General features: G+C 36.8%; 1 protein-coding gene across 1 annotated transcript in view; it reads right to left on the reverse strand.

Annotated features, from left to right (window-relative positions):
• The window catches only part of BRCA2 (BRCA2 DNA repair associated), a 33,476-nt gene that overhangs the window by 5,788 nt on the left and 11,960 nt on the right, over positions 1-15,728 (reverse strand). Inside the window, exons 11-20 of the mRNA XM_039718692.1 lie at positions 10,248-15,035; positions 8,941-9,033; positions 7,956-8,025; positions 7,099-7,517; positions 5,924-6,114; positions 5,024-5,211; positions 4,514-4,684; positions 3,852-4,203; positions 2,991-3,146; positions 866-1,010 (exon numbers count right to left, since the gene is read on the reverse strand). Coding sequence (XP_039574626.1) covers positions 866-1,010; positions 2,991-3,146; positions 3,852-4,203; positions 4,514-4,684; positions 5,024-5,211; positions 5,924-6,114; positions 7,099-7,517; positions 7,956-8,025; positions 8,941-9,033; positions 10,248-15,035 — 6,573 coding nt within the window. The remainder of the gene's footprint in view (positions 1-865; positions 1,011-2,990; positions 3,147-3,851; positions 4,204-4,513; positions 4,685-5,023; positions 5,212-5,923; positions 6,115-7,098; positions 7,518-7,955; positions 8,026-8,940; positions 9,034-10,247; positions 15,036-15,728) is intronic.

A 15,728-nucleotide genomic window follows, 5' to 3' on the forward strand; every position in this document is an offset into this window, starting at 1 on the left:
AGGATTATTTGTCCCATGGCCTTCTCAGGGATCAGGGTAAGGTTGACTGGCCTGTAGTTTTCTGGGTGCTCCTTCCTATCTTTTCTGAATACAGCAGACACATTTCTTCCAATCTCCAGGCACCTCTACCAATGAACTAATGATCATTCAAACAGGATCAAAAGCAGTCCTACAGACACCCGTCGGCTCCTTCAGCACTTCTGAGTTAATTCCATCATCAGCTATGGACTTAGATATGTCCAGTTGGTCTAACTTGATCTTCTTCCCCCAAGGGTATGTCTTCCTTAATTCAGAATTTCCCTTGGTCTCCGTGGCCTGGGATTGCCAACCAAGGGCATTCAGTAACTCAGCATTCTCCATGGCCTGTGTCACCACAGTCCCTGTCCCACTGAGCAGCTCCACTGACCTCAGTATCTGCACAGTCATGCAATTATCCATGAGGAAAGATGCTCAATCTTGGTATCCAGGTCTACTGAGATACATCCTAGCAGTGCCCAGCGCTGGGTGAAATCTTACAGTGTCACGTCCCTGAAGGGAATGAAATTATGAATTCTACAACTTTGTAGCCTTTCCCTGAGAAACATCTCAAGGATAATTTTTTAGTGGCCTGCCTATGAATATGTTCAAAAGGTGTTTCCTAGATAGCTGCAAAGCTATGCAAATAACCATTTTTTACCAAAAGGTCTTGACACACAGGAAGCAAAAACCTGAAACAAAACAAAACAAAACCAACAACAAACAACTCAATCCCATCTCTGCTACTCTATCACCAGAGAAGATTTTTGACAATTTCTTTTGACTTTTCTGAAAACACCAAAATGTTTTCCTATTCTTTATAGATGTTCTGAAAGAATGAAACCTTTACCTTCATGCTTTTCATATTCTGCTTGGATTTTTGCAAACAGAGTTTCCAGTTTCTTTTGCTGCTCCTCTGCATGCTTGGCAGCTTCCCTTTCTTCAGCTCGGCTATTACGAAAAACGTAGGAACCAGCTGATGTCTTTTCCATCCACTGAAATAAAAAGATTAAAACTAAACCCAGACTTTTAAGAAATTATTTTAAACATATCTAGTTTCTCTTTCATACTCACTGTTAAGCAAAAAATGCTTTAAAAATGAACAGGCAGCAGACCTTAAGTTCTTCCAGTATAACAGATAAAAGGCAAGACCCCACACCACTGGTTAGTAACTTGTCAAAACCAAGCAGAATGGAGAAGTATCCAAAACCAGATGATTTAACAGCTGAAGAAAACATAGCTTCAAGTAGTGGGCATCAATGCTGTAATTTAAATGATTAATGGATCTCACTGGTAGATACATTAAGATACAAACCATCAAACTCAATGCTAAAAAATACACCAGACTGCATTCTACTCAATTTGTCTTTCCACATCAGCTGTACAGTCTGTTTTAACGCCCTGGGTTAGATGCTGTAAAAGAACTACAATGTAATTCTTCAGATGCTCCTAAAGCTTTTCTGCTGAGATGGTTCTATAGGACTAGAGCCTCGTCCACAACTCTGCCAGTACGGGCTTGCCTGATTTGAAGAGACCAGTGAGCAAGTGGTCCCTTTCCTTCCATTGTCATTTTCTGCACAGTTCTGTCTTCTCCCCTGCACTGCCTCTAGCACATGTCTGACCTCAGCAGACTGTATCAGTTTGGTAATTCAATAGACAGCAGTTCATTGTGTGTTCTTGATATTATTATTAATTACTTCTTCCTAGTTTAATGAATTAAGTTACCTAAGTAACAGGACCAGGTGAGCTCCAGGTTTAGAACAGAGAAGCAGCAGGAGTGTATAGTGAAAGCAAGATAAGGAGAGGTTGCAGGACCAATACTTATGAGGCAGTGAATTGTTGAAAGAGGCTCTGCCTACCTCATTAATTGCATACCATGTATTTCCTGTATTACTCACAGTTTGACACTTTAAGGCTACTGTGATTCCTACACTCCTTGACTCTTGAGGTAAAAGGAGACAGACATCCAAAACTTCCTATAATTTTGGTATGTTTGAGCAAGAGTCTCAGTGTTTAAAAAAGAAAAAAGTACATCAATCTCTTGACATAGCCAGATGAGAAGAAGCACTTTCCTCCCCAGCCTGGAAACCATTTACTGTGATGCAGTTACAGATTACAATCCCTTTTCTGAGATCTAAATAAAGGTTTGTTTCTACCAGGCAGCTCACACATTAAGTGCTGCAATTTCCTCCATTAAAGTTATGATCTAAAGAGCAAAGTAATGATCCAAACCAAATGTTGCTAGTACTTTTGCAGAATTCATTCTACATCCCCCAATAATAAAATAATACCTTAGAAAGCAGGCAACGAAAGAAGAATCCCAGATATACATGCCAAGTATAACCTGCTCTGAGGAAAGCTAGTAAAATATATAAGTTGTATCCTGGTTCAACTGGTTACATTAAAAAGATTGATTATTAACAGAAATATTGGGGTTTTTTGTGTCTGGTAGTGTTATAAAACAAAGTAGTTGCAGTGAAGTTTGATTGCATTATTTAAAATGTCTGGATATCAAGTGGTATTTAAAAGATCTTAAATCTAATTTACACCATAATTACACACTGTATTTTCAGTAAACACAATACAATCAGCTACATGTAAGAGAAAGTAATCCTACAAATGCTTAGAAATATGTAACTTTTTGTTAATATGCTTATAATAAAACAAGTGCAGTATTTTTTAGAGTACAGAACTGAAATTAAATTATTTCTGGCTTTTTGAGGCTCAAAGCAAAGCCAACCAAAAGATACTGAACACAAAATCAAATTCTTCTTATAGCAGGAGACTCCAGTCCTGAAATACTAAATACATGCACAATGCAAGAACCACTCCTCATTATTTTACACATAACAGTATATTAAAAAAAAAAATTAGCTTTCTATATTGTGTCTGATTTGAGGAATGATATAGTAATTAATTAATAGACTTGAGATCTCCTAGAATCCTGTTAGATCAATAAAATACTTACACCATACCTGAACAGGGTAAGTTCTTTGAATAACCACATCAATGCACCCCACTGCACCGCCCTCACTGTAAAGCGATGACAAGGGCACAGGGAAAGGTCTGGGATCCCGATGAAATCCTAGTTTTGTGTGCCATCGCACACGGCGAGTGCTGTTTGCTGAGATCTGAGCAAGGGAAAAGGTGAATGAGAAACTGTCACTGCTAAGTCAAAGTTATAGCAAACTTATTTTATTTACAGGAATATCTACATATCTATTTTCACACTGACCTCACTAAGAATATATCACTTTTACACCTGAGCAGATCACATTTTAATTCCTTTCACATTGAAGAATGTATTTTCAACAAAATCTAAAAACCTGAAAAGTTCAAATTCTCTGGGAAATGAGAATCTATGAGACAAACCATTGCTTTGTACCAGAGGAGCAATTTCAGTACTATGCTGAAACTTCACCCTCTTTGAAGTTAAAGCTCTTTATCTAACCTCAGATGAGCCAAGGCCCTTCTCCACCAGTTCACCCTCTCACGACTTGGTTATCCCCCCAACCCCTGCATTCTTCCTCCAACTTCCATATTGTCCAAGATAGATAAACATTTTGCAACTTTGTGTTTAACCAAAGTAAGGAGCTGGAACTGCCAAAACACATAGCAAAACTTGGCAGAATTTTATACTACAAATTTCTCTTCCAATCATATTGAATAACACCCTTGTATCATGTCTTACAAATCTGGTTATTAAACTCCAGCAAAGCTCCATCTGTTTGCAAAGCCCCAATAACTTTTTCAGTTTCCAAAATGTGGCTCAAATAAGTAGCATTTATCACATGTCTCAGTCACATCCAATCAAGCTGGACTAATATTTTATTTACCTTTAACATAAGGGAATCAGGGGCTTCCAGTGGTGTACATCCATTTTGAGGACCAACGAGTTCTGCTCCATGCACTATAATCTTCTGACCAATAGCCAGCCTTCTTCTATCTAAGAAAGCTTTGAGAGGTGGATCCAGAAGAGCTCTGATCCCATACCAGCCATCAGTAACTTCAATTAAAGCTGCTGCTTTTTTACTTTCCATGTTCTTATTGCTACTGCTAGGAGATACAACTGTGTTCAGCGATATGATTTTGGAAATACACAGTACAAGCGTTTTACCTGCTGCATCATCTCTTTCCATTATTTTTTTGATTGCTGATCGTTTACTTTTATCAACTTCCAAATCATACCTACAAAAAAGAATTTGTGCTTAGTTACAGCAAACAAAATCCATCATATTGTTTTTCTTCAAACACAATTGTAAAAAACTGTTGGTTACTCAACTACATGATTAAGCACCACCGTAGCAAAGCAAATGTTTTCTACATTTTTGCAGGTAACACACACTATGTTTTTAATACTGCTGTGTGTAAGTTTAACAATACAAGCATTCTGCTAAGTAGTGAATGCAAGGGGGATGTGCTTATTTTGTGATATTGACAAACCAGAAAGCACACAGTATCACAAATTACAGTTCCCAATATATTGCGATACACATACCTATATTTCAACTGCAACAGGACCATTTCTGGTGTCAAACATCTGTTAGCAAATTCATGTGGGAAAGACACTTCCATGGCTGCCAATTTCCACACAATCCATCTGTAGTGATTGTAAACCCAGGCCTCTGTGATTAGGTTGGGATCCACACCAGGAGTGTCACAGAGGGCTCTGCAGATAAATTGTTAATAAAGTAACCTGAAATCCACTGCAAATTTTAACTTCCCTATTAGACTATTTATGCCTTTGAAGAATTTCTAGAAATTTTCCAAATTTACTTGTTTTCTTTAATGGTCAGTGAGAATCAATCACTAGCAAAACTAATCTACATAGCAAATTTACAATCCTGTAATATTGTTATTTATAGCAACAGAGGTATATTATAAAAGCATAGCAAAAAAACAGTAATCAGAGGCATTAAAATACCACTGTGTTGGATTTATTCTAGGAGACAAGAGAACAGCTATCTAATAAATAGCATAGCTGTCCCAAGTTCATAAGCAACAGTACCTGTAAAACTCCTTTTTCCCAGCTTTTCCCTCATCTGTAGGTATTAGCCATCCTCCATCAGCAAGCTGCATTCCATTTCCAGCTAACAAATACTCCTTACTGAAAAAGTCTTTGATGAGAAACTGGAAAGATTCTGCATTTGTGCTGTTAACTTGCATGCACTGTTTTGAAACACCGTATGTGTATAGCTGAAAAAAATCAGATGGAAAAGACAAAATAATGATAATACAGTAAGAATTCAAAAGAGAGTTTAACTATCCAATCTCATAAATTCACATGAAATATTTCTTTAAAGTTGAGACAGCTTTTGTCTGACCTTGCCATTTCATATGTAAACCATGGAGAATGGAGGATTCCCAACAACTGTTTTAGCAGAACAGCATCACAGTGTACTTTGAAAGTGTTTAAAAAAATTCAATAGGTTTTGTACTTTCACGGTACCAAAAGCAAGAGCATTTTCATATAGATTTACCTAAGCTTAAATTTTAACTGTTCTTTTAAACCAGCTCTTCATTTGCATTTTAATTGGTGGATTTTTTTCCTGTTTGATTGTAACACTAGAGATTTATGACCTTTACTATTTGGAATAGTCTTAAAAACTGGATATATGCTACTTTCCTGTTTGATTATAACACTAGAGATTTATGACCTTTATTATTTGGAATAGTCTTAAAAACTGGATATATGCTACTTAAGTACTGTAGCAACTGGTGTAACAGCTACTGTAAATACTTACCTAAAAACTGAAGAATGTATCTATTCAAAAGCTATTGAGATGTAGCAACTGGTGTAACAGCTACCTAAAAACTGAAGAATGTATCTATTCAAAAGCTACTGAGTTTTTATTTGCTAGTCTTGAGAAACACATGTGAGACAGAAAATAAAAATATATCAATATACCTCTTCTGTAGAATAAAAGCTAGGAGATTTCTCTTCTACTGCAGTTTTCAGAGGGATTCTACTGCTTGCAGATGTTTTAATGACATAAAGAGTGCCTGGCTGTGAACGAATATTTTGCCTACATTTCTTTTGAATTCTCATTTCCTGCAGATCTCTGGCACAGCGGAGATTTGTCACCATCCTGGCCATAGCTGCAAATAAAAAAAAACAAACCCCAAAACATCAAAACCTTTTAAAAGCATTATCAAATAAAGATACACAGTCACACTGTAGCAGATTCAGAGCAGCATTTTTTTCTATGCCACTTTGCAGATTTTTAGAAACAGCAAGTCTAAATATTAAAAGTTTAATGCATTTGGAAAGCAGTGTTTACTGAAGGCATTTGAATATCTATATAAAACAAATTACATATCCATATTAATTTCATATAAGTCCCTGAACTAAACTTCCATCCACATACTTTTCTCATATGAAGACTGAACTCAGTCTTCATAGAAAACTCCAACTCGAATGAAATTAGTTGATGGCTACAGAATCCATAATCCTGAAATTTTAGCCTGTTACTGCAGGATCTAATTCTGGCAATGTTCATACACCTGTTCAAATACACACAAGTCCTTCTGAAAAAAATCCAGATTATTTGACTGTAAATTATAGAAGTAACCAGAAGAACCAGAGCATTCAGGAGAGCTCAGAAGGCATAAGCCCACCTTCTTAAGTCAAACAGTTGAGCATTCTAAGTCTGCCTCTTTGAAAATGACACAATCAACCATTTATATGGCTAAGTCTACATGTTAATTAGAGGACAGAAAGAAAATAAGATTCTGTAACCGCAAATTAAGTACAGCAAGGCTAATCTAAGGTTCCTAGATTATTTTATCTATGAGGTATATAAGAAAAATCTAATATCAAATGAAACATAAGTTATCTTGTTTCTAACACTGTGTGAAATATTTTTTTTCTTCTCAATTAACTTTGGAGATAAACAGGACTTTTAGGATGCAATATAAAATGTTAGGAAAGTAGTAATTTCCTAATTTTCCTGCCAAAATAAAAAAAAAGCCTTAAAAAAAGCTTCTTTTTATTTAAAAAAAGTCAGCAAATTATGCAAAAACCCCAATAGAATCAACTCTGACAGTATTCATAATAGTTAAGTGAGTAAAATCTGAAAATACCTAAATTGCCATTTTCTAGGTCAGTGTCTGCTGCATGCTGGATACAAGGCTGCTGATCTTGAGGGTCAGCAGTATTTTGTTCAGGTCTGATCTGATTTAGTTCCATCTCTTTGGTCAAACTTTTGCTGATGGGTGAGTCACATCTGCTGCTGCTGCCTTGTTCACATGTAGAAAATGTCAGCTTGGTTTTGAAGGGCGGAATAAAAGTTTTAGCAGCTTTGCCAGATTTGTACAAACTTCTTGTTTCTTCACTCTCTTTTGCTGAGGCCTTACAGGGAGTGGAAACCCCTGCAGCACTGTCTGAAGAGTGCCTGAGAGCACAGTGCTGAAAAATGGCAGGTTTAGACTGGAATCCTCTGAAGTCTTGATCTGGCAGCGTAAGGGTAGGATTCTTGACTTCCTGTCGCTCTTTAGTTGACCTACAGAAATGAAAACATTTAAACATACAGGTTTCATCTTCATGACAAAAATCTTTGGCAGGAGTTTTGTATTCTTAATTTAGCAATACAAATTTCAATCCTGCATCAATAAAAAGACAAAATATCAGTCTTTGATATTTAAAAAAGCAGAATACTTCTATCTATTGAGAAAAGACACAGTGTAATAGGGTACAGTTTGTTTAGCATCTCACTGGTCTACTGCAGCCCAGAATACTTAACTTCTATCTATTGAGAAAAGACACAGTGTAATAGGGTACAGTTTGTTTAGCATCTCACTGGTCTACTGCAGCAGCATGTGTTATATGGTAACTTAATATTCATTTTGTCATAAAATGATTAGCCTTTTATAAAGTTAGGTAGTACATTATTACTGTATATTTTTAGACAGTTACAAACAAGAACTCTAAAATTTCTCACCCAAAAGGCTGACAAGTTATGGGTTTTAAAGGCACATGATACATAAATTTTCTTCTGTCTTTGAAAATGCCTGTAACATAATTAGAAAAAAAATCAAGGTTTGAAATGACACATAGATAGAAATTTACAGCACATGCTTTATTTATATTAATGAAAATTAATAGAAATAATTAATTAATAGAAAAGTCTTCAGAGTGGATTTAAACAGCTTTATTCTTTCTTGCCCCCAAAAATGTTTTTTTTAAAAGATCTTCCCAGAGAGATCTAAGGGATAAGTGCTCACAATGTTGAGCTCTCAAGAGTTTGTGTCTATAAGCCAGCAAGACATTTTTAGGCTCCTGAAAGGGAAATGTTTATCCTAATAACTCCAGGTAGGCTCACTGTTCCATTTAGAGCTCTTTCAGCAACTCTTATTCTTTTATTTGGCATTACAACTAAAAAAGGCACATTTGCACAAACTCCTCCTTCCATTATTGAAGGACATGCTTATCTTGGAATATGTAACTAAATTATATCTGCTTGGAATTTAAATCCATTTGTGCTATGTCCTTAGGCTGCAAAGAGGAAGTTTTATATGACAAGTAATTACATAGTAACTATATTGCCAGTAAGTATCTACACAAAGTTAAATAATAAAATATATTGTGTAGATTAACCACTAAAATGCATTCTTCCTATTGAGACTAGAATTTGTGAGATTTAGGATTCTGAGAAAGCAGGTAAATTCCTCCTGAACTGGAAATTAAATCAGAGTTCTTGCAGAAGGAATATATTTACAGTCTATGCAATAAGGGAAATCATTAATCATGTGATTTCAAGTCTGCAGAGACATTACCACAGCAGCTTTCCTGAATTTCCATGACTACATTGATAAATGCAGTAGTTAAGCAAACTTATTATGTGTTAGGTTATTGGAAATTGAAGGATTCTCAAGATAACAACTGACACTGGATTACTGCTTAGAATACAAGATGACTAAAATTACCATCAGGGGTGCTTTTTGAAGCTTTCAAAGACCTGGGGGAGTTCTTTGTTCTGTTAAATTCAAGCAGAAGCTGCCTCTTAATTGGAGGTTCACCTAGAATAAAAACACAGAGTTTTAAAAGTGATATTCCTTTCAAGTTGTTTCTTATCAATCGGGACAACATAACTGTAATTTCTAAATAAAACACTGAAGTCAGAACAAGGTGAATTAGCAAGTTTTCAGGTCACATATCAGAAATGGCCTTTTCAAACACAGAGCCATCTCACCACAAATTGCAGAAGCTTCTCCTGTACAGAATGACTGCGTACTGTGTTACCAAGAGTGACAACAAAACCCCATATAATGAAGTCTGTTATTAAACTTTTGTGACCAGTAATTATTTTCCACCCAAAATGAAGTCTGTAAGTCTCAAGTTCCCAAACATACAGTTTGCCTCAGAAAGTGCATCCCAGTGCACTCCAGCAGCACAGCTCTCACAGTGCACTTCACCTGCATCTCTCTTTGAGTTACTGTTCAGTAACTCAAGAGTCCCTCCAAACTTCTAAGAGTAACTCATCTTTTAGAGAAGCTGTAACTAAGGTCAGGGTTCAGCTGTGGCACAGCTATTTCAAGCTGGACTGGTAAGAGTCCTTCCCTGGCTTTTGCCACCGACCCAAACTTTCCAGTGCTAGCCTGCCTCACCTTTGCACCTGAACCTGTGCAGCCAGGCAGGGACTCTGCTGCAATCTCCCCTTCCACAAGGAATTTTCAGCCAGCCCATCTCCCTGAACTGGTCTATGCGTCTGTGCAAGCATCAAGTACCAACACTTCAGCCCTAGACAGATCACTTTCAGAAGTAAGAAACTGCTCTTAGAACAACAACTATTTTTCATATCAGACTAGCAATCTTGATACAAGCAAAACATTGTCCTCACCTACAATGCACAAAAAAGTGAAAACGAAAATACTGCTACTCATTTTTTAATGAAAAAACACTAGATTTGTACAGAGGGGAAAAAAAAGAAGAAAGCGCTCAGAGAGAAAAGGAGCAGCATCTTTCTTCTGTAAGTTTATGCTAAAACAGGAAACCTGTACAACTTCAAAATTACTGATCACAAATTTAGCTTCTACTGTGCATATTTAAGCCTGGAAAGAGTGGATGAACCACCCTGCAGCAAGAAGAGTTTTTGTCACTGACACCTAGAGAAAGAACTTGAATGTTTCTGTGAGCTAAAAACCAACATGACATGCAAAAAACCCTATAAAAGCCTAACCCAATCCACTGTGCAGAAATATGGAGTTGAACATACATAAGATAAAACACCTACCAAGTGAGTTGTTTTCTTCAAAGTGCCTCTTCCCAAAGGTCTTATTTTGGAAGTTTTTATCTGGTCTGCCACTGAAGGTCTGCGCAGCATTAATTTGTACTCCAGAACTGGAAAAACTGTCTTCGATAAAAGCTTTTGCACTTTCTACAGCCTCTACTTCCAAGTAATTTTTTGGACTTTGGAGATTAGAATCAATTTCTGCTTTAGCAGTAGAACTGCATGAAATTGCTTCAGACTCTGGTTTTGACCACAGATTCAGCCGCTCTTTTACAGAAGACTCAGTTTTCTCTTGCTGAAAGTTATTTTTAAATGATACTAACTGCTTGTTTTTCTGATTGTATGGTGTGTGCTCAGGCATTTTGACATGGTGAGTGCTTGGAAAATACTTTATTTCCTGAGGGCAGATGCTTTTAATGTCAGAGTCTTGATTGCAGCTTTTTTCAGTTTTGGATTCTGAGACCACCTTATCCGTTAAAGATTTTACACGTTGACCACTGTCTTTAATTGAACTAAGTTGATCTGTAGTACAAAGCCCACTACTCAAAAAGTAATCAGATTCTTCAAAAATTGCCTTGGCTTTCTGATAAGCATCTTCAGAAACTTTTACATGCTTTCCACTAGCAGTGCTGAAGCCAAAAGCAGAATCTGTAATCAATTCAGGGCTAGTATTTTCTTCCCCTTTTGATGACACTACCTGCATTTTCCTAGGAAGTACTTCAGTGTGCATTTTAGATTTTTCAACATCTTCCTCAACTAAAAATGCTTCTTGTACGTGTGGTGAATGATTACCTTCCATTTCAGAGAAGAGCTGTCTAGCTTTCCTGAGTGACTCTTCTGAAAGCTGTACAGGCTTTCCACTTGCTGTACTAAAAAATCCAAAATTGCTTGTAGAAGCATCTGATGGCTTTATCTGCTTATTTGGAACAAAGTGCCCTAAAAGCTTAATATTCTGCTCAAAGGATTGCTTCTGAGAATTTGAAGCAGACTTTGCATCTGCAGATGTGCTTCTTTCTTGGTGACTATCTTCATCAGTACTTGCATTTACTTCAATAAATTGGGATGTGGCTGAATTAACTTCTTCACTTGTTGCAGCATTAAAAAAAATAGCAGAATTAGGACACTCAGCATGAAGGACTACAGATGAAGTTCTAGCAATTTCTCTTTGATTCCTCCCTGAGTTAGGCTCAAGTTCATATTTTACAGCCTCACCACAGTCTTGAAACATTTGTCTGACACTTGCTAATGCACTTTCTGAAACAGACACAGCTTTCCCTTTTGCTGTGCTAAACACGGTTTCTTTCAGATCACCCCTTTGCTTTTCAACCTTAAGTGTTGTTTCTTCTGACCTGTTAAAATTTGTTTCCTCTTCAAGAAGACTGATGAGTGACTGGCTCTGGCAAGCATTGGGTATGGTGTCTGTGAAGTGATTTTTATCAGCAGCAGGTTCATTTAAATGTTCTAAGCCAAATTCCTTACTGTCACCATTCATGTAAGAGCAGCTACTTTTTGAATCTAGAAGGACTGATTCATCAGCTTTACTGTTGCTCTCCTCAACAAATAAAGTATTTTTCATATCTCCAGGCACACAGTTGTCTTCAAGGTCATATGGTACCTTTATGAAATGCAGAGATGCAGCAGAGTGCACAGGAAAATCATCTGTGTTTCCTGAATCATCCCTCTTTCTTGGTGAGGAGTCCACCTTGTTCTCTGCAAGGAATTTTCCATCTTCAGACAAATGAGTTCTACTTAGAGCATCACTCTTCTGTCCTTTAAGGGATTCCAATTCTGACTTTCCAGGTCTGACATCAGCTTGCTTATGTGCATGTGAAGTTACCAAACTCCATTCACAAGCTTCACCTAGATCAACAAATGCATCTGCTTTAGCAGGATCAAAAACTGCAGCATGTTTAATAGGACTGCTCTCTACTGCCTGATTAAACTGATCTCCAAGCTCTTCAGCAATAAGCTTTTCATTAAAATTGAGTTTTTCTGAGTCACACTGAGCAGGGCTTTCAATACATAAATCACAGTCTTTAAAACACTTCTTGCCACATTTCCTTTTCTTGCTGAGATTCTCAAAATTGCCATTATGTTCCTTTCCTACGTCAACATCTGCAAAAAACTGTTCTGCTTTAGCCAAAAATCCATCAGCAACTGCTATTTTCTTGCCACTAGCAGTATGAAAACCAGTCAGGTAACTCCCTTCCACTTCATTTCCCCCCATGTTTACCTCTTGTTCAAGAGGTATTTGATAATGATGGCAAGAACCTATTTTTATTCTGCTTTCATTCACTGGCAGGTCCTTATCATGAGTGGTGTCTTCTGTCATATTTTTACAATTTGTTTTTTCTTTATCAGAGCTCTCCAAAACATTTACATCTCCTTCTCCACATGGTACGCTGAACAAAGGCAGAGAATGATCCAAAGCTGCATCAGGAATGGATTTATCACCACCAGGAGTCTGAAGTTTTGGTGACAAACATTCATCTTCCTTTCTGTCTTCTCCTTTTTGTTTAGGAGACTGGTTTTCCATTTCGTATGACGTATTTGAACTGTGTTCTTCTGGAGTCATAATAGCATCTTCTAGACATGTTACATCTAAGGTGTGGTCTTGCAAATTGCCTTCATTATCTCCTTGATTTAAAATTTGTTTGGAAGTTTTATAATTCTGCTTATGATTTTTGGTGGATAATAGGCTGCTGATACTGTTAGTACTACTGAAGCTAACATTTTCAGTATTATTTGCTGATATTTTTGCCTTGTTTTCCACATTTTCCTTGAATGCTGTACTAGTATTTTCCTCATTTTTATTGTGTGTATGGTAGGAAACAGGACCTGTGTAGGAAACAGCATTACTGCTTTTGAAATCTGAAACATGAACAGTTTTTTCCTTGCTTTCTTTTGTCAGGCTTCTGGAAAAATTACTGTTAGAAGACATAGATCCATTTGAATTGTGACATCTAGTACCAGTTTCAGAAGATTTGAACAAATAGTTATCATCATCCAAGTCTCTGAAGAGCTCTGCAGACCTACTCAAAGCTGCTTTTGAAATATTTATTTTTTTACCTCCGGCTGAAGTAAAGCCAATGAAATTAGAAAAGCTGTTCTGTTTAGCTATGGGAAAGCTCTCATCAGATCTTCTACTTTCATTTATGCCTAAGTTAGTAAAAGTAACCTTTTTATCATTTTCGTGGAACAACACTGCATTTTCTTTCTCATTTCTCACCAATCCAGTGTCTTCATTTGTGTCTTCCTCCTGAGTACAATACTTGTCATTTTTTACTTGATTTTCTGATTTGAAAGTGCTACAAACTACCACATCTTTCCTTTTTTCAGAAATATTTTCTACATCCTTTGTTCCATTTGTTTCTACAGTTCCTAATTGTTGCAAGCTGTGACTTTGTACTGTGTTGCTTTGCTTTCTAAACTGTGTAAATTCAAACTGACTACCTGTTTCTTCCAAGATACTGGAAAGTTCAGCAATTTCAGCTTCTTGGCTTGCTGTCAAGGTTTGATTTGCTTCTTGCAAGGCTTGTGGAGTTCTAGGAAAGCTTTTACACAAGCCAACTTTATGTGGAGTAAACTGTGTATGCCTGGGCTCAAGAAAACTTGCCTGTGAATCTGAAGAATTGGATAAATTACTGCCCAGCTTGCTTTTTGAATCTGAGAATAACATATTTTCCTTTTTAACTTGATGTGAAAAGTTTCTGACTCTTTCCATGGAAGAAGTTTCAAAGCATTCATTTTCAATATCCTTGAACAGCATTCTGCCTTTTGCTATACTGGCTTCAGAGAATTTAATCTGCTTATTGGAAGCAGTCTGAAAGCCACTGAAGCCCAGATTCAAACTGCACGCATTAAGAGTCACTGATGATTCCCCTTTGCACTTTAGGTTCTTGTTTGGCATTTTGCTGGAATACATAGGTGCTCCTTGTTTATCTTCTGCAGAAATGACTTCATTTAAAGAATTATTATCTGCACAGTCTAATAATTCTTCAGAAATGTCTACAGCTACATTACTGAATGCAGCTCCTTGAGGGCTTTTGCTGTTTTCAGCTGGCTTTGGGTCTTCAGTGTTGGCTACGTCCTCTGAAAAGGCAGCTGCATCTGTTTTCTCCCCTTGTTTTAATACAGTACTGTCATTTTCTGAGCAGTTTATTCCCAAGGGTCTTTGTACTTCCCTACAGTCAACTCCTGACCTCTGGTCTGTAGAATGCTTTTTATTGGGTGATAATTTATTGCAACAGTCACTACTGACTCCAGCTGTGCCAAAGTTGATCTGACACAATGTACTGTGGGAACTGCTGTCTGTCACAGATGTAGAGTCACCGTGAATATCAACCAAGACTTCCTTCTCCCTGTGAGAAGATTCAAGTTCTTTCAGGCTCTGAGGTACAGCAGCTCCATCATTCACCTTAGCACTCATGTCCTTATCTTCTTCACCCTTCCCTAAAGCACAACTTTTAGGGAGAAATCTGGAACGCTTTCTTGCCATTAAACATGCTGAAGTCAGAACTTTACGTTTTATATTTGAAACAATCTCATTATTTAAAGGAATTTTTGTGTCTTCTTCCAGTGTATTAGATACTTCTAAACATTTTATTGATGCAGCAGGTTGATCTTCTCTTGCATTTTCCCCCAAGTCTCTCAGGTCTTGTTGTTTCAGCCTATCACAGAAGGAATTATCAGATGAGTTATCCATTACATCCATTTTTAAAGGAGAAGTGCTGAAGTTCTTTGTCCTCATATTTGATTCCAAATGCTTCCTCTCAGCAGGAAGAAAGTGGTCTACAAGACAAGACATTACAGAGAAAAATTTGAATAAATTTATTCAAACAAATGCAGATTCAGATTTTCATAAAATTTTGGCTGATTAGATCATTTTTACACAAGCTTAACAGCAGAAGCCAGAGTATCACTTTTGTTTTCAAATGCAAACGCCTTGACAAGGCTGGAGGTCTGTTTAACTTAATTATATTCTAACAGCCAGAAACAAGAGATTTGGCTGCAGTTTCAGTTGTAATGAGATTTCAAAAGATGGGCTTCAACTCCTTGCGTCTCAACATAAGGATTTGTTTCAAATTTAAACTACTTCTATTCTCAATATAAAGGAATTCTTCTAGCAAGAACAACAGCTTCTAAAAATAGGATGTGCTTGCCTTCATTATATTATTTTTTAAAATATTTTGTGCTTTTGAAAGAAACAGATGCACAGTCTTAAAGTACCTAATTCTAGAAAAATAACTATATGACTTTAACATTCTTTATGATCACTTAGAAGTTACAAACTTAGACAAAATGGCCCTTGACATTATGGATGTAACAGCACCATTGACAAAGATAACTAAGCTTGTCAATTACAATAATGGCTCAGGGTGGAAGTTTCTATTCCAGAAACTAATCTGTTAGGAAAAAAGTTATCACAAGATTACTTGAAAATGATGCTACCCTTATCACTGCATAACAGACCAATCCCAGTTG

The sequence above is a fragment of the Passer montanus genome, unplaced genomic scaffold (genome assembly GCF_014805655.1).
Source record: "Passer montanus isolate IOZ18808 unplaced genomic scaffold, ASM1480565v1 scaffold4, whole genome shotgun sequence".
NCBI classification, from domain to species: Eukaryota; Metazoa; Chordata; class Aves; order Passeriformes; family Passeridae; genus Passer; species Passer montanus.